The 17,384-nt window shown below is 60.3% G+C and overlaps 1 protein-coding gene across 3 annotated transcripts; it reads right to left on the reverse strand.

Annotated features, from left to right (window-relative positions):
• Nucleotides 1–5,195: 5,195 nt before the first annotated feature.
• Nucleotides 5,196–12,742, reverse strand: KLHL17 (kelch like family member 17). Of its 3 annotated transcripts, none has more exons than XM_069035036.1 (11): nt 12,396–12,742; nt 11,771–11,892; nt 11,131–11,352; nt 10,206–10,322; nt 9,589–9,802; nt 9,354–9,498; nt 8,811–8,978; nt 8,425–8,513; nt 7,605–7,678; nt 6,697–6,878; nt 5,196–6,174 (listed from the first exon to the last, which is right to left on the reverse strand). In XM_069035036.1, exons 1-11 carry the CDS (start codon nt 12,604–12,606, stop codon nt 5,946–5,948), a joined length of 1,773 nt encoding a protein of 590 aa, XP_068891137.1. In that variant the 5' UTR covers nt 12,607–12,742; the 3' UTR covers nt 5,196–5,945. The 3 variants fall into 3 exon arrangements, with proteins under 3 accessions (XP_068891137.1, XP_068891138.1, XP_068891139.1); XM_069035037.1 differs by having other exon boundaries at nt 12,442–12,494; XM_069035038.1 differs by lacking the exon at nt 11,131–11,352.
• Between the last annotated feature and the right edge of the window lie 4,642 nt (nt 12,743–17,384).

The raw sequence follows: 17,384 nt of genomic DNA on the forward strand, positions 1-17,384 counted from the left end.
GCTGCGCTGGTTGAAGGGTTCCAAAGGCTGCGCTCGGAGCGGCCGTTCCCACTGGGGTTGGAGACAGGAAAAGAAATGGGCAGCGGGAAAAATATCAAACGGGACCCCGATCAAAATCTAGGAATGATGGAAAATGGATCAAGGAAGCAAAGAGCAAAAGGAGACGCGCAAGGGCAGCAAAACCTAAGGGGTATTTACAGAAGAAATGCTTTAAAAGGAGGCAAACTGAAGATTCCTGCCCGTGCTGTGAGCGCCTCACCGCAGGGAAATATAAATAAAAATGAGAAGTTCATGACAAAACAAAAGGTAAATGCAGGCTCAATGTTTCTTCGCCAAAAAAAAACCCCCAGGAACCAGAGCCATAGGGAACGAGAAACCCTTTTCATTTTCGGGTGGCTGCTACGAAGTAAACACAAAACTTGGATGCTCTGGGTCAAAAAATAGAGAGAGTTCACGTGAAAAGGTTTGAAAGAGCTGGACACAAAGGGCTTGGATCGCTGTTGCAGTTACGTCTCGCAGGACCATGGGATTTGCAAAGAAATTGCACAATTTAACAGGGATATCGGTGTTTCCATGGGTAAAAAACCAGCCCGGTAATTATGGGGTTGCCAGTTGACAGTGATTCCTGGGAAAATGATGTAACAGCTGTGAGGGAGTTGGATTAACTTTGAGAATTACAGGGGGAGAATGTAATTAATACGAATCAGTGCGGGGCTGTGGAAATCAGATCTTGGCAGGCTGATTTAATTGATGGCACGTTTGAAAAAAAAAAAAAATCAGATTTAGTGAATATAAATAACAGTGATGTAAGAAACACCGTGAAGGATGAGATGTGACAAATCTGCACGTTATTTTAGGAGGACTCTGAGAGGAGGTTTTCCTGGGGAATCAAGCTGGGGTTGGTGGACACACGGGGTGCGTTGGACTGTTCCTATTTGTATTTTACCCTTTGCAGGAGCAAAATATTCCCCAAAAGGGGATTGCACGGTCAGGCCCGGAGAGAGCAGCTGAGAACGGATGTGCCATAGCATTTCTCCCCATCTCTGACCTTTAAAAGCAGCTCCTGCGGCCCCCTCCCCTTTCTGTGTGCAACCCATTAACCCTTCCCGGCCCAGCAAAGCGCCAGGACGCCCCTCCGGAGGGCCCCCACCAGAAATGCCGTGATTTCCATGGCAGGGGTTGCTCGTGTGAGCTCTGCGCTCGGAGCGCGGCTGGGAAGCAGCGCTGTGGCAGCCCAGCCACAGCCCAGCACCTCCTGGCCGAGATCCGACACTGCAGCGAACAGCCCCGGGAGGGTTCTGTGCCGGCGGAGCGCGATCCCTCCTCACATCCGTGCCTAACACGGTCAGGCCGTGACCACAAACGTGCTGTTCCTCCAGGGTTTGTTCTAAATAAAACCTCCCGGCTCGGAGCAGGGGCACAACTGCTGCCGCCGCAGCTCCTGCTGCTGTCACAGGTCCTGTTTGCTCACTGGGACAGCAGTGACACCACCAGGGCTGGCACGGGCAGGTGGCACCAGTGGCTGAGGACAGGCCCGTCGCCAGCTTGAGGGCACAAAGCTCTCCCCGAGCCCACGGCTCTGTTTCCAGGAGAGCCTGGATTGGAGGGAAGCAGCCCCTGGGCTCCAGGAAGGCTTTCAGAGCTCGGCAGTTATTTATAGAAGCCGGAGCAGAAGCAGGAGAGCAGCAGGAAAGGGGACACGAGGGGCTGCAGCCGGGCCAGGCATTCCGGCTCCCCCTCGGGCCCCAGGGCTGGTGCCAGGCAGCTCCCGCTGCTCCTTCCACCCCTGCACCCTGGAATGGGCTCAGTGTTCCCCTCCGTGGGCAGCAGCCCTGGCACCAGTTTGGGCAGCAGGATGGGCTCAGCGTTCCCCTCCGTGGGCAGCAGCCCTGGCACCAGTTTGGGCAGCAGGATGGGCCCAGCCTTCCACTCTGCAGGCAGCAGCCCTGGCACCAGTTTGGGCAGCAGGATGGGCTCAGCGTTCCCCTCCGTGGGCAGCAGCCCTGGCACCAGTTTGGGCAGCAGGATGGGCCCAGCCTTCCACTCTGTGGGCAGCAGCCCTGGCACCAGTTTGGGCAGCAGGATGGGCTCAGCGTTCCCCTCTGCAGGCAGCAGCCCTGGCACCAGTTTGGGCAGCAGGATGGGCTCAGCATTCCCCTCTGCAGGCAGCAGCCCTGGCACCAGTTTGGGCAGCAGGATGGGCTCAGCGTTCCCCTCCACGGGCAGCAGCCCTGGCACCAGTTTGGGCAGCAGGATGGGCTCAGCGTTCCCCTCCGTGGGCAGCAGCTCTGGCACCAGTTTGGGCAGCAGGATGGGCTCAGCGTTCCCCTCCGTGGGCAGCAGCTCTGGCACCAGTTTGGGCAGCAGGATGGGCTCAGCGTTCCCCTCCACGGGCAGCAGCCCTGGCACAAGTTTGGGCAGCAGGATGGGCTCAGCATTCCCTCCACGGGCAGCAGCCCTGGCACCAGTTTGGGCAGCAGGATGGGGCCAGCTCCACATGTCCCCGGGCACAGGGATGGCTGCGGGTGGCAGCTGGAGGGCAGGGCGAGGCTCCTCATCTGCTCATTCCCGCTGCAGGGAAAGCACCGGGAGGCCTGGGGAGGCCAAACTGGGGTTTCATGGCAGGAGAGGTGTAAATCAGTCTGGCTCTGAAGCCTCCAGGCCACTCCTTGGGCTTTGCCCAGGGGTGTCCAGCACCTGGGGCACGGTGTCAGAGTGGGACACTCCCAGCACCAAATCCTCACTGGGAATACAAAGCCCCTTGTCCCCAGGACAGCTCCCCCACACCCACCAGGCACCCAACAGCCTCAGCTGAGCCTGGGGCTGGGATTGGGCAAAAAGGAGCGAGCCAGGGAAGGGGGAAGGAGGCACGAGGCAGGATCCGGTATCCAAGAAAACGTCTTTATTGTACACATTGGCTTCTATTGCTTGTATCCCCTCCCCGGTCCCACGTAGTGCAAAAAATTCGGAGAAACAGAGTTCCACATAAATAAAGTCGGATAAGTTACAGAGAAATCAAAGTGACGACGCTCGGACATGGATCTGGAGCAGGTGCACCCAGCAGGGAGGCCAAGGGAACCTCTGCCCTCCTCAGGGCAGGGGCTGCTGCTGGAGAAACACCCAGAGCCTGGAGCCCCCGGCTCGGGGACACCCCTCTGCCGGGAATTCACACAAGGAACATCTTGGGTGAGACACCACGGACTAACACTGGCAGGGAAGCCACACAGAGTTGTTCTCCTCCCCTCAGACAGGGTTGCTACGCACAGACAGACAGACACAGACACACGTCCCCTCCGAGCTCTCCTCCTCCTCCTCCTCCTCGGCAGGGGACGTGCAGCACCAGGAGCAATCCCACCCTGGCACCTGCCAGGGCAGATGCTGACACCTCGTGTCCACACAGTGTGGGTCAGGGGGCTCGGGACCCCCAGAAGGTGCTGGGGAATTGTTTTGCCCTTTCCTTCCTCCTCCCTCCGGCACGGGGAAGCAGTGAGCACCTGCATAGTTTGGGCAGCAGAGACGAGAGGCTCCCTCCTCCCCGGGTTCCCATGGATCAGGCTCAGTGGGATATTGCTCAGGACCCAGGCAGGGGGCACAGGAGTCACTCTGGCCCTTCCCTGGTCCTCAGGAGGCAGCACAGCATCACACACGATTTGCAGCGTGACTGCTGAAGGTTCCAGTGGAGGCCGAGGGCTCGTGGCACCAAAGTTCTCCTCAGCTGCCGCATTTCCCACTTCCCTCAAGCTCTGCTCCCGAGGTACAGCCTTCCCCTTCACTCTACAGCAGCCCCAGCTGGAGCAGAGGCTGAGCCACTGCTCCAACACCTCATTCCCTGTTTGAAAGCAGCCCTGCTTCCCCCTCAGCAGTTCCTGCACTGCCCCTGCTCGCTGGGCTCCATCTCCCTTCATTCCTGACTCCTCCCGAGCTGCTCAGCACCTCGGGCCAAGCCCAGCACCAGCACCTTCCACCTCTCCGTGGGGCTTTTGGGCTGATCCTCCTCCAAAAGGGACCCTGGAGCCAGGAACACCTTGACCTGAGCCCAGCAGGAGAGGGAAATCCTGATGTTGGCTACAGGAATGGGATGGGAAGGGTTGAGAGCTCGCTCAGGTGGAGGCACACACACAAACCAGAGCAGACTTCACTGGTTTTGGAACAAAGCAGATTCCTCTGACCTTCCTGGGGCAGCCCACAGGGACCAGGAGACAAGTGCAGAGCCTGGACACTCGCAGGGTCCTCTGCAGGCCAGGGAAATGCTGAGCTGGGGCAGCGAGAAGGGGACAAAAAGAAGACTTAGAGCCTGTTCCAAAAGCCAGAAAGGCCTCCCCAGGCTGAGAAGCTCAGACTGTCCTTGGGGAGAGGCTGGAGGGGGAAGCAGGCCTGATTTTCAGAAGCTGCTGGGAATTCCAGGTGTCCAACATGAGGCACTGTGAGTGGGCTTGTGAAGGATGCCAGCGGGCTTGGAAAACCTGCAGGCACCTGTCCAGGGGAAATGAGACTGCCAAGAAATGGGTCTGAAGTTGGGGGGGTCCCTGTCTCACCTCAAAATCTTCTTTCACCCCCCCCAAATAAAAGGAGAAATCTCTCGCTACTGGAAAACTCAGGCCCACAAGTACCACACGAGGGAAACCTGAACTCTGTGAGGGAAAACTGAGGAGTAGGGGGGGGAAAAAGGAGAAAGGAATGAGTTCCAAACAGCTGGACCATACTTCCAATGCTACATTTGAACACGATTGAGGTACCAGTGGTTGAGTCGTTCCTCTGTAGTGTGGGGAACACCTGATCTGTGCCTCAGCTCACACCTCACACGCAGCACACCCTGAAAACACCACCCCACAGGGGACCTGGCTCTAGGACAGGCCTTACAGTACTAATTTATCCAACCTTTAGTTCATTAAAGTGGTTGCTTGATTGGCAGGGAGTCGCTAATTGGAAACAGTCCCTCCCGTGCTGCTTTTGGCACCTCACACATGCACACAGCCCACCCATCCAGAGAGAACACCTTCCAGGGCACAGGAATCATCTCCTCAACAAATGAGAAAAGGAACTGCATCCCTTCTGCTGCCTCGAGAGCAGAGGGGATGGGGAATACCAGGGCAGTGTAAAAAATAAAGGGACATGAAGTCATATTAGCGTCCAAATAAAAAAAAAAAGGCAAAAAAAATTAATACCCAAAAAAAAAAAGTAACGCCAGGCAATCCTCCTCGTTCCGAAGGCTGGACTGCTCTTTTTCCAAGAACAGATTCCTTCCCACAAACCCAGAATCTGCTTTGCAGAGAGGGGAACAGCAAACAGGCCGGGCCGCTCCCAGGCTGAGCCAGGCCCACGTCCTGGAGCCTGGCACAGCGACGGCAGCGATGCCACCAAGGTCCCCACTCAGCTGGCATCTCAGTGGCCCAGGGAGCGCTGCAGGGGCCAGGATGCTGCGGCCAGCTTTGCCTCCGACCCTCCCCACCCCGCAGGGCTGCGCCTGGGCTGGGCTCCTTCCCTTGGAGTGTTTAAGGCATCGATGAGACACCCTCGAGAGCCGGGGGGCGGCCCTGGAGTCTGTAACAGTGCAGGCTTGGCTGAGTTTGGCTACAGTGACATTCAGAGGAGCTGTGGTTGCACATTCGGGGCCACCCCAGGGCTGGCGGTGCCCGGTGGCACGGCTGGAGCACGGCAATCCCAGAAGCAGCGATGGTTCGGGCTCCCCTGCCCAAAGGAGCCTTCGGGGGTGCTGGGATGAGTCTGGCCGGAGGGAGAACCCCCTCCGCTCGTCCTCCAGGGAAGGGCCGGCCCTGGGAGCACATCTGGAGCTGCTGCAGGTGGCCCTGGTGACCCCGTGGGTGCCCCCAGAGCGGGGAGAGCCCCCCAGGAGGGCCGGGCTGGGGTTCCTGCTCCCCGCTCACAGCGACGCCGGCCGGGGGCCACCGCTGCGCCCCGGCGCCGAGGCACGGCCGGAGCCGGTGTCAAAGGCTCGTCGAGGACACCGAGAGGGTGGGCGAGGAGGGCGGGGGGAAGTTGAGGAGCTCCAGCACGGCCACCCCCACGCTGCTGCGGCGGGTGAACATGCAGGAGGCGGCCACCCACTTGTTGGTGCGGGGGTTGTACTTCTCGATGGAGTTCAGGCTGGAGCTGCCGTCGTTGCCCCCCACGGCGTAAAGCCACCCGTCCATGGCCACCAGGTCGTGGGTGCTCCTGGAAGGACCGTGCAGAGACCACGGGGGTGAGGCTGGGAGGTGTGGGGGGAGCTCAGGCACCCTGCCAAAGGAGTGCCCAGCCCCACAAACAGGCCGTGAAAATGAACTGCCGGGGCTCAAGCAGGCAGAGTGCAGCACAGAGCCACAGATCTCCCCCTTGGCTCTGACACGCTCGTCCAAGCCTCATCCAATACCAAGCCCTATGAGCCCGAAATCCTCGGACTTGCAAGCCTGAAAGCCTCCCACAGCCCAGCAGCACCTCCGTGGGCTCAGCCAGATGAACCCCCTGGCTCTTTCTGGCCACAGCGAGTGCTGAGGATAAATCCCTCTGCAGAACATCTCTGCTGTGCCCTCCTGGCACACACCCCAATCCCTGTCAGCGCAGCAGGAGCGTGGTGAGCCAGCCACAAACCCTAAAACCCCTGATGTGTCTGTGTGTGATGGTTGGCAAGGCACAGCATGGTGAGATCCCCGCCCCTGCTGCAGCAGCCGAGGCTCCAGAGGGGGCACAGCCCCTTACCTGCGGATGTTCATGGGGGCCACGCTCTCCCAGGTGTTGGATTTGGGGTTGTAGCGCTCCACGGAGTTAAGGCAACTGGTGCCATCATTGCCACCAGCCACGTAGAGCATCCCCTCGAGCACGGCCACGCCCGCGCTGCTCCGGCGGCTCAGCATGTTGGCAATGGGGGTCCAGGTGTTGATCTGGGGACAGGGAACCCATCAGCCGCTCCACAGGGCATTTCCCACACACCCCTGCCACATCGGGTCTGGGGGGTCAGTCCTGCTCTGACCACGCAGCTCCTGGCATAAAAACCCCTTTGGGAGGACCCCACTTCTTTTGTCCCCGCTCTCCCAAGTTCCCAGGAGGAATCTCTGCTGCCTGGCTCAGGAGAGCACAGCAGCAGCTGGCAGGAGCCATCCCAGGGGCGCAGAGATGCCCGTGCCAGGCCACCAGCTGTGTCCCAGCTGAATGCCAGCCCCGCCACAGGGGCTGAGCTGTATCTATTTCCAATCTGTGTGAGTGCAGCTGGGGCTTTGCAGCTCATGAAAGGCCTCCAGGACCTTCTCTTTGATCTTTCTGCAGACCTGGCTGGAGCAGGGCTGTGTGGCCCTGGGCACAGCGCATGTCCCCGGCCCACCGCACTCCCTGCTCACCACGCTGGGTGTGCAGGAGCTCAGCTGGGAGCTGGGAGCAGCTCAGGGCACAGACAGGATCCCTGCAGAACTCCAGGCAGTGGGGACAGAGGGTGTTCTGGTGCTGAAACCTCACAGAGACCTCTCACAGAGGAGCTTGGATCCTTTTTTTTGCTCAGGACTGCACCCTGGATGCTCTGTCCCTGCTGACACCCCCCCATCTCACTGCCACCCACGGTGGGCACCCCTAAAGAGGGGAGAAGCAGAAGGGGCACCCAGATCTCCTGTGTTTACCTGGGGCTCGTACTTCTCCACCGTGGCTAAGTGGGATGAGCTGTCGTAGCCCCCGACTGCATAGAGGTTGCCTTCTGCAAAGACACAGAGGCACAGGGATGAGCCAAAGACACATCCCTGCCCCAGCAGTGCCTCCCACGATGCCAGAGGTGCCACTCCGGAGGTGCCCACACAGGTGCAGGCTGAGCCTGCCCTGCCCCAGGCAGCTCCTCCCAGCAGGGCCAGCCCGGCTCCCTCCCCTTGCAGCAGGAGCGGTGTGAAACCTTCAGCAGGCAGAGCTTCCCAGAGAGCTCCTTCTGCTGCTGCTCCTTGAGCTCCTCGTCACAGAGCTCCCCACCGGAGCCACGGGGTGTTTTTAGTGGAGGCTGGAGCAGGGCAATGCCAGGATCGGCTGTGGCAGGCTCAGGAGGAGCTGGGGTTGGAGGGGAGGGAAGCTCTTGAGTCAGCAGCGAGAGCTGAAGGCAGGGAGCAGGGCAGGGGACAGGCACAGGGACACTGGGACAGGGCAGCTCCTGCTGGGGTGAGCGTGGGGCTGGGATCATCACTGAAGGAACGGTGCTGCTTCCACAGTGAAGGACTCGTCAGGCTGCCCCTTCCTTTCCAGGGATGGTGATCACCCACAGCCAATCCCTTGCTCCAAAGCAGAAGGGAACAAGTCGGGGATCCCCTCAGGAGCTGCCTCCAGGGTGTGATGAACCCCAGCGATTAGGGAGAAGGGCAGAGGCAGGGAGCACCTCAGGATGTGGCAGAGGGGGCAGGAACTGAAGCAGAGCAGCAAAAGGACCCCCCAGGAGCCCCCAGCCCCCGGGCCAGCACCCACCTAGCGTTGCCACGCGGACGTAGCGCCTCCGGGTGCTCATGGCGGCGATGGAGGTCCAGGTGCCCGTCAGGGGGTCGTACCTCTCCGCGCTGCAGCAGGCAGGGACACAGGGACAAAAGGTGGGACACTGGAAAAGCCCAGGTCAGAGCTCTTGGACACGGGCCCGCAGGGGCAGCTCCAAGGAAATATTGGGAATAGACAGGGGAAACAGAGGGAGGAGCTGACACAGGCTGGGTTCTATTGGGGCACAGGGCTACGAAGTGGGGTTTTTGCCACTGGAAGGAGCAGTTGGGTTGCAAAACATCTGCTCGAGGGTCAGGAGCAGGGAGCAGCTCCCAGGACAGTGCAGGCAGGAGCAGGGAGGGCTGGAGCAAGGCAATCCCTACCTGTTGAGGCACGAGGCCCCATCGTAGCCCCCGGCAGCGTAGAGGAGCCCATGAAGGGCTGCCACACCCAAGCAGCTCCTCCTGGTGCCCATGGACACCTCAGGCTGCCAGGAATTGGTGACAGGGTCGTAGGACTCCACCGTGGCCAGGTCAGAGGTCCCATCGTAGCTGCAGGGAGAGAAGGGGAGAAGAGGCTGCTCAGAGGAGCTGGGGCTGCCCCATCCCTGAAGTGTCCAGGTTGGACCAGGCTTGGAGCAACCTGGGATGGTGGAAGGTGTCCCTGCCCGTGGCAGGGGGTGGGACGAGATGAGCTTTAAGGTTCCAGCCCAAACCACTCCGGGATTCTGAGGGAAATGGGAGGGAAATGCCCCAGGTCAGGATGCAGCCACCACCAAACTGGGATCTGGAGAATTTGCCGCGCAGGGAAGAGGCTTTCCCATGGCTACCCCAGACTCCAGCAGGCCCTGCCGGCCATCCCTGCTGCCAGAGCAGCCCCGAGCCCCCCTCCCCAGCTGCTCCCTGCCCCACCCCGTGGCCCCTTACCCGCCCACGGCGTAGAGCTTGTTCCCGATGGCCGCGACGCCCACGCGCGCCCTGCGCGTGGACATGGAGGCCACCATGTGCCAGCGGTCCGTGCGCGTGTCGTAGGCCTCGCAGTCACCGTGGATGGCAAACAGGCTCCCTCCACCTGCTCGGGGAGGGCAAACAGAGCAAACATAGCCCAAAAATCCCCGGGATGGGGCTGGGATTTGGGATGGGGGGAGCGGCAGGGCCTTACCCACAGCGAAGAGCACGGTGCTGGCCCCCTCGCAGCGCCGCGGCCGCGTCCGGCTGTTGCTCAGGACCCCTCTCTGCTCGGGCATCAGGTGGTACTTGAGGGCCTCGATGAGCAGGTCCTTGCACTCCGAGTGGTGCCGCACCAGCAGCTCCGTGTCCACGTTGCTCATGAGGAAATCCCGGCTCAGCAGCGGCAGCCGCACGCACTTCATGAGCTGGGGGGACAGAGAGCAGGCCTTGGCACGCGGGCACGGGGACAGGGCCCAACTGAAACGGGAGAGACTGAGCTTAGAGATCGGGGAGAAATTCTTTACTCAGAGGGTGCTGGGGCCCTGGCACAGGTTGCCCTGGGGTTGCCCCATCCCTGGAAGCGTCCAAGGCCAGGCTGGAGCAACCTGAGATAGTGGAAGGTGTCCTTGCACATGGCAGGGGGTGGAATGGGATGGGATTTAAGGTCCCTTCCAACCCGGACTGGAAGTGGTAGGACAGGGACCTGCTGCTCCTGCCCTCTCCTGCAGCTTCCTCCAGCCGTGTGCCCACCCAGCCCAGGCACTCGGAGCTGGTGGGAAGGACCAGACCCCCTTTCCCAGCACTCTCACCCCTTCCCAGCCCTCTCACCCTGGGCACGTGCTGTCTCCTGCTGTCCACGTCGTGTTTGACCCAGCTGAGCACAGCCCTGTACACCTCCTCCTCCGAGGGCACATTGAGGCTGTCACTGGAAATGAGGTCCAGCACCTGCAGGGCGGGGTGGGAGGGCAGTGCTGGTTGGTGTGGGCTGGGAGGAAAGGAGGCATTCCCAGCTGCCAGCCCAGCGGAACGGCAGTGCAGGAGGCAGTCCTGGACGTGCTGGGGGTTCCCAACAGCAATGGGGTGCCCCAAAGTAGCTTTGTGGGGACACCTCTGACCATCCTCCCTGGCTCTGCCCCCGCTGCTGTGGCAGAGGCTGCTGCAATGCCTGACAATTCCAGTCACAGTTCCTGGGACAGACCCAGGTGCCCTGGCTGCTCCCACAACTCTCCCCTCACCTGCCAGGGGCTGCAGAGGTGGAGCAGAGGGAATGGGTGCTCTGGGAATGGGTGAAGGGAGGTGTCTGACCCTGCTGAGGGACCACACAGGTCGGTGATGCAGAGCAGGGACTGGGAATTGCTCCTGGCCAGGGCACAGCAGTTTAGCCAGGGGCAAGACTGGCACCACATGATGACCAGCAAGAAACATTAGCTGAGCTGGTTTAAACATCCCAGCCACGTGCCCAGGACTTATTCCCTGGGCTGTGCTCCCAGAGCCAGGGCAGTGTGCTCCGAGCTCACGTGGCAAGCACCAAAATTAACCCATCCTACCCTCCCATCCTTATTTCCCGTGGAATCCAGCCTGCTGACAGAGCTCTATGCACAGACTGAACAGAGTGGGGCCAAAGCCCAGAACCTGGGTCCAACCCCTGCCAAGCCCTGTCCCCTCCGTGCAGCTCCCTTGGGCTTCTCGCTCACGGACGGAGCAGGAAAAGCTTTGCTGCACCCAGACCTCCACACTGCCTGCGGGGCCTCACCTGTTTAAGGGGCAGCAACATGAACTCCTCTGTCTTGGACACCTCCACGAAGTGCTGGAGGACGTACTTGTGGGCAGACTTGAGGAGGTCGCTGCAGGAGTGGGTGTCAGCAAAGCCCCGGATGCCCAGGCAGTTGGAGGGGTCGAGCTGGCTGAGCAGGAACTTGCAGCAAGCATCCCGTACACCATTGAGCTGAAGCAGGCTGGCAGCAGGAAGAAGGGTCTGGCACAGTGGAAAAGAACGGGGGAAAAGGGAGTTTCCAGGGCAAGGGAACGATTTTCACCCTCGTCCCGCTGCGAGTCGCGAGCAGAGCAGGTTTAGTGAGCGCCTGCAGGCACGGAAGCACAGGAAGGACAGAGCACTCCTGGTTTCTGAGGTAAAGAAGGGCTGGGAAGGACACCTGTGACACCCCCCAGGGCCAGGAGGACGGCAGGTGCTTGGGAATGAATCTGGGAACTGCGCAGTGCTTTGAGGAGCCACCTCCAGGAAGGGAAGCAGCCGAACTCCCTGACCACTGCCAGACCCAGCTGCCACCACAGAAACAGCTGGCAGTGCTGAGCAGGAGAGAGGCGTCCCCAGGAGGCAAATCTGCTACAGAACAGCGTTGTGGAGAAGGGGGACTGGGGGGAAAAGCTCCTACCTGCACATTCCCCTCTCCCACCACGATCTCAGCCGTGTAGGCGTACTGCACCAGCTGCTCCAGCGCCTGGGGGTCGATGTCGTGCAGTGTCACATGAGTCTGGCGGCTCTCACTCATCTCATCTGGGGCAAAGGACACCAAAAATGAGCAACAACCCCACAGCAGGGCTGCTTCCCCCCCAGGTGGATGCGTGGAATGAGCTGCATCCACCTCCACATCACAGCCCAGGGAGGTTTTCTGTCCAGCTCTGGGGAATGGGGGCCAGGACTGCAGGAGGGGGGACAGGATCCCTGTGCAGGGGGCTGTGGGCAAAGGAAATCAGGGAAGGGAGTGAAATGGAGGATTTAACCATGCATGGAACAAGTGGTTTGTTTCTGGAAGGTTTCCTGCCGAGCTCTAGGGACGGGGGGCCAGGACTGCAGGAGGGGGACACCAGGATCCTGTGCATGGGCAAAGGGGTTCCGGGAAGGGAGTGGAATGAGGAAAACTCCTGCTCCTGCCCGCAGAAACGACACATGAAAGGGCAGGGAGAACAGGGAGCAGGGCCAGAGCAGGAAGGGCTTGGGAGAGGGGAGGGCTGAGAGCAGGGCGAGCCTGTCCCTGGGGAAGAGAGGACTCTACTTGCTTGTGAACATGGCGTGGAAGTAGGGGCTGCACGATGCCAGCACCACCTTGTGGGCCTTGATCTCCTTGGTGGCCACGTGCAGGACGATGTCGCAGAGCAGCCCCCGCTGCCGCATGCGGTTCATGCACACGAAGGCGTCGTGGTAGTGGCGCTTGGAGTTGTGCGAGATGCTGTGCCCGTCGCGGTTCAGGAGCTGCACACCCCCCTCCATGGCTGCCGCGGGCAGGGAAGGGGGGTGGCCCTTCCCACCGCCTCTGCGATGGGGGAAAAGCACAGAGTTATCCAGGCAGGAGCTGCTGCAGCCCCTGGGTGATCCCTGGGGAGCCGGCACTGCTCAAACACCCGGCGCTGACAGCGACCCTGACAGCTCTGCCCGGGCCCTGCCCTGCCAGGGAAATGTCATTTGGTGCAAACAAAGAGGGGAAATTCAGGCTCAATACAGGGAAGGGATTCATCCCCGTGAGGGTGGGGAGGCCCCGGAATGGATTTCCCAGAGCAGCTGCGGCTGCCCCTGCATCCCTGGAAGTGTCCCAGGCCAGGCTGGGTGGAGCTCAGAGCACCCTGGGATGGTGGAAGGCGTCCTTGCCCATGCAACCGGACGGTTTTTACAGCCCCTTGCAGCCCGAACCATTCTGTGATTCTAGGAAAACAAAACCTGCCTGATCAAGGACCATTTATTGACGCAGAGATTTCCTCCCCCGGTGCTGTTTGCATCCAGGCTGCTCACGCTGCTCGCGAAGGCCTTTGGCTGCCTCTGTGCCAGCAGCACCCGGGAGCTGGGGCAGCGAGGAGGGGGGCACTGAGCAGCAGGAGGAAGGAGGGGGAGGCAGCAGCAGGGAAAAAACGCTTGAATCGAAACCGAGCCTGCGAGCTGCCCCCGCATCCCCGCGGCGAGAGGATGCCCTCAGCCTCCCGCTCCTCGCACACCTCCACATCAGCCCTGCTGGGCCTAAAAATAGCAACCCAGCACCCTGTGCCTGCTCAGCCACGAATGCAGCCAGAGATTCCCTTTTTGAAGAGCGGTTGTAGCACGTACGAGAGTCTGGGGGAGGAAAAAAGATGAATAAACATGTTTCCTGAGCGGGGAGAAGCCTGCAATGCCCTTTTCTATTTGCATCACCCCGAGTGCTACGAGATTCCTCCTGTCCCTGGCAGCGGGGAGGGCTCTGGGGCACATGGCAGAGGCAGTGCCTGCTGCTGCTTTCCAGCAGGGCCAGCAGGGTGCCACCGTGCCCTCGGCAGCAAAGGAGAGCCCAGGAGCGTGGTCTTATCCTCCCACATCCCAGTCCGGGAAGCTGCAGCATCCCCGGGACAGCCCATCTCCTAATTCACATCTGCTGCATGAGGTGCCCACACAAGGGAGTTTTTCATTATTAACATCCCCACCTGAGCTCCAGCAGGCCAGGGTTGGGGTTAGGATCAGGGTCAAGCTCCAGAGGTCCTTTCCCAGAGCTGCTTTAGGGCAGGGAGCCGACAGAGCTTCCCCACCTCTATCCCCATCCCAGCCGCAAGCCCAAGGGTTTTCCTGCTCGGCTCAGGCCGGTTTCTCTGTGTCATCCCTGCCAAGCACATTTGTCCCCATCAGTATTTCAGTCATGTCCCAGCTCCAAAGCTCTCTCCTCGTCCCTCCAGGGGGCTGGGAATGAGGGGCAGGAGCTCCTGGATCCACAGCAGGGGCAGGGCCCGGCAGGGACAGCGCAGGACAGAGCGGGGGAAAGGTGGCTTTGCTTCTCCTGGGCGATTGGTGAGGAAGGGTTGGCACCCTGGGGAAGCCCCCAGAGGGCCCAGCAGGCTGGGGGTGCTGCTGGAGCCTTTGGGGGGACCACAAGCATTTCCAAAGAGTCAGAAGCGCTGGGCTCCCTCCCAGCCCTGCCATGAGCCACTCGCGTGGCCCTGGGCAAGTGACAAGGGTGACACTGTCCTCCCTCGCAGTGACCCCCGTGGCCAGGAGGCAGAGCTCAGTGCCCTCTCCCTGTGGCCACCAGGGCTGGCACAGGGCTGTGCCACCCACCCTGAGTGACACCACGGCTGCGACACAGCCCAGCAGGGAGCAGGACAAGAGGGAGGTGCCAGCCCAGCCACCGGGCTCCACGAGTGTCCCCAAACCAGGGGACAGTCCTGGCAGCCTGAGCCAGCTCTGCTTGGTGATTTTTGGCTGCAGCCTCCCTGAGGAGCGCTGGCATGGGGCTGGCGAAGCCTTGCAGTGGGTAAAGCCTCTTCAGCCCCACTGTCCCCTCCACCCCACAGCTCCCATCAGAGCTCTTCTGCTTTAACAGATCCCAACAAAACCAGTGTGGAAAAAGGGATGGAGCATCCCAGTGCTGCTCCCCGTGCCGAACTCCCCACTTTGCTGGCAGCACTAAATATTCCTTATTTCCCTGCTGAAACTTTCATTCCCAGGAAATGAGAGGGTCTGTGGGATGCAATTAATGGGGAGCACTGCCTGGACCACAGGAGACAGTGGAGCAGTGTCCAGACTCAGAGGGGGAAGGAAGCACAAGCCCACCTCTGTGGGCAGCAGCAGCCACGCACGTGGCCCCACGGGCTGGGACGGATGTGCTGCCTCCCTTGGAATAACTCTGAGGTTATGGCACAAAAAAAAAAAACCAAAACAACAAAAAAGGAGGCATTTGTTTGGCTCCTCTGCGCCAGAGCGTGGCCATGCATAACAGCTCTGTTAATTAATGCAAATGATCCCTGCCCAAAGGGAGGCCTGTCCTCGCCGCACAAAAAACCATATTTTGCTGGGAGTGAAAAGAAGTGTGCTGAGCAATAAACAGGGAACAGAGGATCCTCCAGGGAGAAGTTCTGAGCCTGCCCTTTCCCCAGGAAGGCCCTGGAGAATGGCTTTTTGTTGACAGCCTGGATGGGGATTTTGTGTCTGGCGGGAGGGCTGGGAGGCAGCAGAGACACATCCTGTGCAGCTGCTCCGATGGTGGGGACAGGGGATGGGGGGACAGCCCCCTGCCCTCAGGCCTGACACGCAGTCAGGCGTAAATCCATCCCCTCCATGTGTCCCCATCCCTTTGTGCCACATCCCTGTGTGCCTCTCTCCCGGAGAATCAGCTGTTTGTGCACAGCTCTGCGTCTCCCTCACGAGTGCTGCCTTTGGATAAGGCACAAAGCCCTCGCTGGCACTCACCCCGAGCCCAAGAGTGTCACAGCAGCACAAAGCAGGTCTGGAAAGTGGCACCGTGGTGCTAGGTACCCTTCCAGGGCTGGAGCCAGAGCAGTGCCCTCCAAAATGGCACAGCTGAAGTCCCCGTGGGATGGAGCAGAAGCTGGCATCCCTGGGGAGGGAGGGGAGCAGCATTTTCTTAATCAATAACCAAACGCCAGGGCTGTTTTCACAACCCACACCAGATCTGCACTGCCCTTACCCCTCAAACCTGGACATCCCAAATTATTCCTTCCTTCAGAGGGCCCATCACAAAACGCATTGCACCCCCACCTTCCCTGCTCCCTTCCCCACAACTGACACAAGCAGGGAGGATGGGAACCGTCCAGCTGTGCGTGCCCAGGACCCAGATGCAAAGCAGGCACCAAAACCCAGGCAGCTGTCCCCACCAGGATGCGTCACATCGGTGTCACTGACACAGAGAGAAAAGAAAACGCTCTGGGGCTCAGTCCCTTGCCAGGCCTTGCTCTGCCTGCACCCAGGGAGCTCAGACAGGCACTGGCAGCGCGCAGCAGCTTCAGGTTCACTGCGTGCTCAGGCTGGCAGAGGCAGCGCTTGGAAGGAGGCAGAGGGAGGGAGCTGCCTCGGGAGCAGGGGGATGCGCTGCGCTGCAGATCCTCAGAGCTCCACACGGCTGAGCTTTCACCTGTGCAGAGGTCAGGGCTCAGAACGTGGAGGGAAGGGCGGCAGCAAGGGAGCTGTCCCTCCTGGAACCAGCCCTGCCTTCAGGAGGGACACAGGAATTGGGGAGCTGGCAGCGCCAGGGAAGCTGGACCCCGTCTGCCAAGCTCCCGATGGGCACGGGGGGGATGTGAGCGCACACCAACGGGGTGAGGAGCAGCGACAATGAGCACAGCCCAGCCCTAAAAACCCCTCCAAGCCTCCTCTCCTCTGCTCCCTCTGCCCCTGCCTTCCCTTGCCGAGCCGCTGCTGCTCCTGCAGCTGCCTGGAATGAGTCTGCTCGGAGGGAGGGAGCCTCGAGGCAGCGCAGGGCAGCGCAGACAGCGCTGAGTCTGCAGGACTGAGAATCCCCAGCTCCCAGGAGGGTTGGGGCTTTTTTTTTTTTTTTTCCTTTTTTTTTTTAATGAATTAGGCATAACTGACACGCACTGAATCCTCCTGTCTAGACATCTGCAGAGAAGTGACAAGCTGCCAGGGAGGATGTGGAGCCTCGGCAAGGGGGTGGGGAGGACAGGGAAAAGCTGTGCTCAGTTGCCAGCTCCAGGCACAGAGACACTGCTGGCTCCAGGCGAGGAGGGCACTCAGCACACTGACCTCGGCAGAGCCCCTGGGTTGTCATCAGTGGGCTCTGGTGCACACACCAGGCTGGAGGTCTCTCCTAATTAAAGCCTCACTCCTCGTTACTCCTGGGGAGTTTTGTTTGGAAGCTCAAAGTCCCTCTCAGTCACCCCAAAAAGTGAGAGCAAGGAGCATGAGGCAAAGGCTCCGTGCCCTGGGACATTCTCACACCTGGGAGGGGTGAAGGGCATCCTCACCTCGGTGCCCACAGCCTTCTCCTCACTTCCCACAGGCAGCAGCTCTTCCTTCAGACGCCTCCAAACTCAGCTCCAAGCAGGACTCCATGGTTGAGGGATTCCGAGGCATCTGCGCCAACATTTGGGTCATTCTCAAGTAATTGGGTGTGAGGGTCAGGGCTGGAGGAGGTTTGGGGCTGCTGAATTCCCAGGTTAGGGAGAAACAAGGAATGGAAATGGATTCTTGCCTTGAGGTGCTCAGCGAAATCTGCAGGTCTCCAGCTGCGCTGGGGTCAGACTGCAGCTGCCACGCGCCAGCACAAAGCACACCAAAAT

Source organism: Aphelocoma coerulescens, chromosome 21, assembly GCF_041296385.1.
Source record: "Aphelocoma coerulescens isolate FSJ_1873_10779 chromosome 21, UR_Acoe_1.0, whole genome shotgun sequence".
NCBI classification, from domain to species: domain Eukaryota; kingdom Metazoa; phylum Chordata; class Aves; order Passeriformes; family Corvidae; genus Aphelocoma; species Aphelocoma coerulescens.